General features: G+C 40.2%; 1 protein-coding gene across 1 annotated transcript in view; it reads right to left on the reverse strand.

Moving 5' to 3' along the window:
* The window catches only part of LOC103505655 (frizzled-2-like), a 34,687-nt gene extending 25,827 nt beyond the window's left edge, over window positions 1-8,860 (reverse strand). The window contains exon 1 of the mRNA XM_008470010.2: window positions 8,571-8,860. Coding sequence (XP_008468232.1) covers window positions 8,571-8,703 — 133 coding nt within the window. The 5' untranslated portion in view covers window positions 8,704-8,860. The remainder of the gene's footprint in view (window positions 1-8,570) is intronic.
* Between the last annotated feature and the right edge of the window lie 531 nt (window positions 8,861-9,391).

Below are 9,391 nucleotides of genomic sequence, written 5' to 3' on the forward strand. Positions count from 1 at the left end.
ACACATTCGTTGGTTGCATTTGAACATGTTGCATACACATGTAACAATACATACATTGTGGAAATGTATAATGTTAAAGTACAACGTACGTAACAACTTGTACAGGGTGTCCACCAATGTGTAACCCACTCGAATTGCTCCAAATCTGTTGGAGTTTTCGAAAAATAGAAAAACACCTCACTATTTGATTTTTGCAAAGATTTTCCTGTTTTTTTCTATTGCTCGAAAATTCAAACAGATTCGGAGCAATCCGAGTGGGTCATAGATTGGTGAACACCCTGTATATCCAAAGAACCCGGTTGCGGGGCCCACTCAGCCTCGTGAGGAAAATGAGTAGCTATGAAATATAAATGCGCATAGCGACCGGTGCCAGCATGGTGAGTAAACATTGGATGTTAGGATTATTGAGATATTGCGAAAAATCCTACAATGCTGCAGTGAGCACCAAAGTTGTGATATAATAGCACAAAGAAACTGCACTTAGTATCAGGTAGACCTGATAGGTACACCTGATTAGGTCCGCCTGTCAGGTCTAGCTGATACCTGATGAGCACACACACTATCGGGTAGACGTAGACCTGACAGGCGGACCTGTCAGGTCTACCTGATACTGAGTGGCTGGCCTCATCTAAAATATATACAGCCCCTTGTGTAACTGACTCACTCACTGACTGACTGACTGACTGACTGACTCACTCACTCATACTAATTCTAACCCACTTCTAGATGAGCTAGGAAGATGCGGTTTTCACCATTAGATTCCTAATTTTTTGTACATACTGGGAAAAATCGGAAACTCCCGAAATTCCAAACCATTCCCGAGATATTGACATTTTTTAATCCCCCCATAAGAAATACACGGGGAACAGAGTTTGAGGCCAGCAAAACTTTTCCTACGTTTAATATTTTCTCTCGCTTTTAGTTTTCAGTTTTCATTTCTTCGAAACAAGAATCAGGGACGATATTAGTTTTCAGGGGCGAAGCCAAGGGAGCGCGAAGCGCGACCTAATGCACACCTCGCGAAGCCCCGGGAGCGCGCAGCGCGACCGTATACGCAACCCCGCGTAGCGAACACGCGAAGCCCCCGGGGGGTGGAGGGGGGCGAAGCCCCCCTCCCGAGCACGAAGTGCGAGTTTCTGTTTATCCTATGCGATGTTCTGCCGAAGTTAAGAACCACTGAATCAAACGTGTAATTATCGGGCGTCGGGCAACCCTTTATCATGCTTTCTAGTTAACCATAAAATCCTCCCAACCCTTAATTATGAGTTTATGACTAATAAACTCATCAGCAGGGTTGTTTTAAACCTTCCACACCCCCTAATACCAAATATGGTCTATTATTATCATTTTTGAGGAAACTACAAGTAAGTACCTAGTACAAGTGGGAGGGTATCATTTTCTTTTGAGGAAACAATTAGTAGGGCGGAAGGGGTGATTAGCGTTCACCACAATACTCCCTCGCGATTTGTGATGAAGCACGTGTCAAGAGGAATGTAGGAAGCTAGGAAGAATCAGAAATAAAACCTCATTTCTGAGAATTCTAGATGTGTTACTTGTTACTTCCCCCATTTGGTGAATTGTCCTTAGGAAGCGTTGTGAAAGCTGAAATTTGACGACAAAATGACTCAAACACTCAAAATGTGAAGAATTAGAATCGAATTATACCTTATTTGTTGTTGGGATGAGACTGAAAAGTCCCATTAACCCATCATTCAAACCATTGTCTCATATTATGCGATTTTTATTAGTAAAATGCTCGTACCTACATGAAGGAAATAAAATTAAAAAAAAATACATATTTTACAATAAAGGATTGGGAAATACATAAGGAATTAAGGAGACGGAAGAGAAAGGAAAGGAGGAGCTATGTGCTATTCTCTATCCATCTATCTAAGAATTCTAAAGAATGCTCCGTTGGAAGTTGGAATATTTTACAACTCGGATTTTTTTCTTATCAAAACGACATTTTTTTTTTTAAATTTGATTAAAATTTTTATCGCACAAATTGGCCAGTAAAATAAATACGAAGCCACCAGATAATCGGTTGGCTAGATTTTTTATGGTTCAGATTAGGTGGTAGAATGGACCGTATAATGCTAATGTGATGGGGATTTCTTATCATTATTCGAAACAAGTTTGGAGTTTGGTTTTTATTGGCTCAATGACACAGTTTTGAGTTGGAGGCGATTTGGAAGCTTCAGGCGAAGTTGAATCGACCTCTGTTTTCGGCTTGGGACTGAAACGACTAACCTTCAGATTTACACGAGAGTGTAAGGACTTCTAAAAACTAAGGTCTACCTTAGGAGCTTGGAGAAATGTTGAAAAGAGAAAAATTAAATAGACAATTGGAAATCTAATTTCGGTAAACAGTGGTGCTTCAGAATTTTTTCCCCCTCGGAATTCGCTGATCGAAGTTCATCTTGTATATGTATGTACCTATATCTCGCTCATTTTAAACAATGTGCAAGCAATCAGCAAAATAAACAATCGAGATAGAGAGAGTACATTCAGCAGTGATATTTATTTGGAAATCTAATTTCGGTAAACAGTGGTGCTTCAGGATTTTTTTCCCCCTCGGAATTCGCTGATCGAAGCTCATCTTGTATAGGTATATGTACCTATATCTCGCTCATTTTAAACAATGTGCAAGCAATCAGCAAAATAAACAATCGAGATAGAGAGAGTACATTCAGCAGTGTGTACCTATATCTCGCTCATTTTAAACAATGTGCAAGCAATCAGCAAAATAAACAATCGAGATAGAGAGAGTACATTCAGCAGTGTGTGTGTGCATTGTACTCAGGCAGCTGATTATGCAAATAAATGCTGAATCGAATTCAGATTTCTCGAGAGGAAAAAATCTTATCAAAACAAACAACATTTGCAAATTCTACGGGTGTTTTCTCACATACTTAATACTCTTCTGTGATTGGCTGATACATTTTGCTGCTGCTACTGTTTACTTACATCTCCAATTTCTGATTCGTTTTCCACATAGGTAGTGTGATTTAGGCGCACGGTAGTGCGCCAGGCCAAGTTCCAGCCTAACGCACACAGTGTGTAATATTATACCGTTTCACTCGATCTTTCTTTCTTTCTCTCTCTCTCTCTCTCTCTCTCTCTCTCTCTCTCTCTCTCTCTCTCTCTCTCTCTCTCTCCCTCTCTCTCTCTTCCTCTCTCTCTTCCTCTCTCTCTTCCTCTCTCTCTTTCTCAGCTCTCTCTCTCTCTTTTTTTAAAGAGGTTTGACAGAGGGAACTGTAACGGCTATGGTCTTATCGTCCCGAAATCAAAGGGAGAAGGAAGACAGGATAGGAGAAAGCCAGCCGTTCCGAGAACGAACATTATCCCATCAGGATAAAATCCTCCGCCCCGGGCAAGAATCAAACCCGCGGCCAAGCTCTTACAAGGCAGACGCTGATGAAAAACGCGAGGAAGAAGAAGCTGAAGTACGTATATCCCTCATAAAGAACCTATTTATCATTACTAAAGTTCCCATGTTTACAAGTAAATCTTCTTGTTCCCATTTCTAACTTGCAGTTTGCACTATTGCCAACTTGGGAATACATGGGGGGGAAAACTAGAAGACAAAAAAGGGGAAAAAACTAGAAGACAAAAAATCCCACTCTACAGCACTAAAGTTCCCGTCGTAATAGCGAAAAGTTTCATAAACTACAAACTTACGGTCATAATTGAAGATCGAAAAAACTAGAAGACAAAAAAGGGGAAAAAACTAGAAGACAAAAAAAATCCCACTCTACAGCACTAAAGTTCCCGTCGTAATAGCGAAAAGTTTCATAAACTACAAACTTACGGTCATAATTGAAGATCGTAAACTAGACAGACTCATAACAATTTACCAGTCTGTTTCCGCATAGCACATTTAAGCATAACACATTTGGCTAAGTATGAAGCATAACACATTTAAGCACAATACATTAAGGTAAGCTGGTAAGCATAGCACATTTAGGTAAGCATAACACACCAGTTAGCTTGAACTGCGAGCCATTAGCAGGTATCTGAGTACCTCAACCCCATGACCCAGGGTCTTTCGCATTAGCCCAACCCAGCCGAGGGGATGCCAACAATGGAATAGAATATAACCTCTTTAAATCCTGCTGAAATAGGACTGAAAAAAATCTGGTGTGAACATCACACGACTTTCCTTATCCTATTGAATGATGCTTATTTGAGTGTTCTTTTACCCTAACTTTTAAAAGCATAACACATTTAAGCATAATACATTAAGGTAAGCTGGTAAGCATAGCAGATTTAGGTAAGCATAACACACCAGTTAGCTTGAACTGCGAGTCATTAGCAGGTATCTGAATACCTCACCCCATTACCCAGGGTCTTTCGCATTAGCCCAACCCAGCCGAGGGGATGCCAACAATAGAATAGAATATAACCTCTTAAAGTCCTGCTGAAATAGGACTGAAAAGAGTGAAAAGTCCTTTTAGGGCACGGTTGGTCCAGTGATAACGCGCTTGCTTGCCATGCAGAAGGTCCCGGGTTCGAATCCCACCATCGACAAAAATTTGTACTCGTTTTTCGATTGCAAATAATTTACGGGTTACTTTCTGGTTCTCGTGTTGACCCAGCACCTAAATGGGGAGTATTGTGTCTCTTCTCGCCCATCTGATGAGAGGCATACTACGGGATGGGCATGCTACCGTATAGAAGGTCTAATAAGGTCCTCAAGTCCTCACGAGGATTTTAGATGTCCCACTGAGAAGATTAAGAGCTCTTGAGGTTTGAAGGTGGCGAGGAGTTTCGAGTACATAGGTTCGATAATAGGGCCAGTTTTAAGATTTTCCTTAGGAGAGATTCAGAAGAAACAAGTGTACAATTGTACATGCTACATAGGAAGGAAGGATAGTGTCTCTTATTGACCATCTGATGAGGGACCATACTACGGAGTGGGCATGCTACGAAACAGACCACAAGTGTACACACGCTACGATTTTCTTACGGTCAATTCGGTATTGACCTCCCTTATAAGCAGGCTCGATTCCCGCCTAGGGCCAACTTTAAACAGATAAGGTTCGTTCTCGGAACGACTGGCTTTCTCCTATCCTGTCTTCCTCCTGTCTTCGATTTCGGAACGATAAGACATCCGTTTTGTTGCATTTCCCAAACCTCTTCAATAAAAGACCCGTAATTTTGTGAAAGTGCCTATAGCCTATACACAGAAATATCGGCCCTGATAAAACTACTCCAGCCTCCAGACAATAGAAGCCATGAAATGTATTCAATTGAGAGTGTTATTCAAAAACCAACAACCGAAGGTAATCAAAAAGGATCACGAGGTACCAAAAGGATCACGGTTGAGGATTTGTCAAGTCCTTCTTCAGGAAAGCAGAAAAAGGTAACACATTAGATCATTTAGCTCAGGGCTTTTTTTCATAAGGATATCTCAAAGAGGTTCCCTGAGAGCTACTGATTTAGTCAGCAGCCCATTTAGGATAAAGAGAGGTACCTACTTGTGTGGAAGAAATTTGTAACCAATTCATTTGATGCATTTTATTTAAAAGGTAGGGTCTAGAAGGGGAATTGCACTACTAGTAGATTGGAATAAGTAGGGACATCGGCTATAATAAACGCCCTATGTCACTGCGATCTGGTTGGATCTTTTGTTTCGCGAGTGCCGAGAAAGCCATACCTGGTTTGATTTTCCTTTTTATACCTAGAGATTTTTGTTATCCAGGTTTCCTGCTTACACAACTCCTGTTTATCCAGGTTCAATTGTACTTACTCATAGACATGAGTGCACATATTGTTGAGTTGAAATCTTGTAATGGATGTAAAATGTTGTAGAATGAGAATGCATGTTTCCTGTGTGCTGTACTGGTGCTTCCCCTTTTTCAGCCCCGGTGTTGTGCAAGGAAGCTGTGTGAGTAAAGGATTGGGCTCTCCAAAAATGTCCTCCAATTTGTTAATAAAAATACAGACAGACACACACAGTCACACACGGACCAATGGCTGAAACTTTGGTTTTAGGCTCTAGGGAACTCAAAACGTGTTTTGGCACTAAAAACTGACCATCGAAAATTTGACCCGATTTCATTACTTTCCTTCCTATAGGATAAGGAAAGTAAAAAGTGAAATGTCCCTTTACTCCCGTCCGTAGTCCAACCAAGGTCTTATATTTTTCCCCTCTTCGGAAGCTCGTTTCCTCTCTTTTGGTGTGATAGCGCCTGTACTAAGCCATCGGAAATGCAAGATCGGAATCGAATCCATTTCAAAATACAACTTTCATGAGAACATGAGATAGTTTTATCTAAATTTAAAATTAGTTCCTCGTATTTTAGGCCCGGATAAACCCCCCTCTATAACCGGCCCTGACAGTACAATAAAAGCTTGCAGGTTAAACAGATAAACTCCCGGGTATACCCTTGCTACAGGTCGTTCCGATAAGTTTTTGCAAACTTTGACACTTTGAGAGAAGAAAATTGCGCGTATATTACACAGAGTGTAAGATAAAGAGAGGTACCTACTTGTGTGGAAGAAATTTGTAACCAATTCATTTGATGCATTTTATTTAAAAGGTAGGGTCTAGAAGGGGAATTGCACTACTAGTAGATTGGAATAAGTAGGGACATCGGCTATAATAAACGCCCTATGTCACTGCGATCTGGTTGGATCTTTTGTGACTACTAGTACATACTTTTATTAACAAATTGGAGGACATTTTTGGAGAGCCCAATCCTTTACTCACACAGCTTCCTTGCACAACACCGGGGCTGAAAAAGGGGGAAGCACCAGTACAGCACACAGGAAACATGCATTCTCATTCTACAACATTTTACATCCATTACAAGATTTCAACTCAACAATATGCAGAGTGTAATAGAAGAAAAGTAAAAACTCGCGTTAAGTTTATCTCGGATGAATGAGGGTGCAGTGGTGCACCTAGAATAAATATCATAATGCACCTAGGGGTTCTGAGGTGAGAACCTCAGCACCGCTTTCGCATGACTTCAAGACACATTAGAGAGTTTTTGCAACCAAAATTAGCGTCCTATCCTGAACTGAATTATTTATTGTGCATTTCACCAGTGACTTAATGAGAGATTTCACTCATGGGGGAATTTACGTGGGAGAATTTGCAGAACCGAGTTTTCGTCAAATAACGTTAAAGAGTTCAATTAACGGGACGCTAATTTTGGTGGCAAAAACTCGCTATCATTCTTTCACATCCATGCCTATGCCTATCCAAGAACGGAAAAGTTTGTAAATTTCCGCCCTGGTCGGGATTCAAACCCAGCACCTCTTATCGTCTTCTTCCTCAGCATCATTCATAATATTATTCAATCTGGTTATGGCTCGTTTCTATTTATCTCGTTCATATTTACACACGCAATGTTTCCTTATTTCTACGAGTATCTTCACACCATATTCCTTAACTTCTTATCTACAATTCTACACAAAGCGTTAACCATGCTAACCATAGATACTGAATCCTGTGCTGCTAGTGTCAATATTGTGTATAGTTTACGTTGATATACACATGAACATTCCATATAAATATTTTAATCCATACTCACAGACTCACACATAATAGTTGTGTATTATACAAAGATAAGTTTCCAAGTTTCTAATAAACAAAAGCCCACTCTAAGGCTTAGGTGTAGGGGCAAACAGCCCTAAAAGTTGGGTTAAGCTTGTACGAATCTACCTAAAGAGATAGGTTTTGAGGTTTTATAATATACTTCTAAGAAGAAATCGTATTTACTTATTCTAGTCATCTAGTAACTTGGCTGGCAGCCTAAGCTGGCGATTGCCAAACACAATGTTTTGATCATTGTGTTTTGATCATTCAACAAGAAATGATGGATAGCACGTAGCACGATAGACTGTAAATGTAAATCTGAAGGTTAGTCGTTTCAGTCCCAAGCCGAAAACAGAGGTCGATTCAACTTCGCCTGAAGCTTCCAAATCGCCTCCAACTCAAAACTGTGTGTACATTCATATGTTGTATTTTTACACCTATGCTGAATTCTGTATCAACTATATCTATGTACTTTTACCTATACATATTACCATCGCCTATGTATAGTCTATACCTATGTACTTATGTACTTTTACCAATACATACCGTATTATAGCTACATAGTATGTAGAATAAACTATGTATAGTATTCACGTATAGTGTAAGGATAAATGGATTCAAGTTCCTATGCTTACTATAACGTATGTAAGTTACTATGATGCTTGCTGCAAGTTGCCCGGGTTTGCACTATTCTAAACTACATACCTCTGATGGTCTGGTCTTGGATCTTGGTGTTAATGTGCCTCACTTATACCTAATAGCTTATTACTGGACACTCTAGTAGTCTGGTAAGTATACCTAGGTAAGTCTAAAGGTGTGTCCAAACATAGTCGACTGGCCGTCGATCGACGAGGTGAATGTATAATGCTGTCGAGTCAGTGTGGACGGTTCAGTCGACATCGATCGACGGCCGGTCGACGTAATAGAAGAAGGTGGACATATCCAGAATTTCAGGATAGGGTGTCCAAAATTTCAGGACAGGGCTAACAACTAATTTATTCAATAAAATGTATTTTCTTACCTGACGGATTCAGTCCGTTGCCTCCGTTCGGATTTGACGATTGCACCACTACCGGTTGCAATTCAGCCAGCACACCAACACACAGAACGCCCAATAGTCCGAGGGCCAAGAACATCGCCCTGGAGAACGCCATAGTCAGATGTCGCTAAAGCCTTTGACGTTGAAAAAAGATCTTCCCAAAGCTTTCGATGGGCAGAATACTCAAGGGGGATGGTGTGGTTTTCGGATTTGGAGTCGATTATCTGGTAACTTTGAATCTGGACTGACGAGTTATCGACTTGGTTGTGGACATTATCAGAATACTCGAGGGATGGTGTGGTTTTCGGATTTGGAGTCGATTATCTGGTAACTTTGAATCTGGACTGACGAGTTATCGACTTGGTTGTGGACATTATCGATACGATACGGTGGCACTCAAGGATACGTTTTATCTGTAAACAGAAGAAAAAGAAAAATTAAATTACTTGTTCAGCGTGAAAGATTACAAAAAGATGAAACCCAAATAAAAAATTGTTGGTTAGTGTAAAACGAGTTCTTCCCAGTTAAAAAAAAAAAAAAAAAAATCCCAAAACCCTTTAAAAGCCGTCTGTTCTTACCTTGTCAAGTAGACTCGGACAAAAATGACAACTCTTTTTAAAAGGGTCTCATTTCTAATTCAATCTGAGGACGGAGGCGTAACCAAACTTTCTACTGAATACCAAAAACCAAACCTTTTATCTTTTTCATTTCTTCCACTAATCGCTCTAGATTCAGGAGTTTCTGTGGTTCTGACACAACCAAATGGTTTGATTGATAGGGGATTAGGATGTTAGGAAGCATTA

Source organism: Diaphorina citri, unplaced genomic scaffold (assembly GCF_000475195.1).
Source record: "Diaphorina citri unplaced genomic scaffold, Diaci psyllid genome assembly version 1.1 scaffold187, whole genome shotgun sequence".
NCBI lineage: Eukaryota > Metazoa > Arthropoda > Insecta > Hemiptera > Psyllidae > Diaphorina > Diaphorina citri.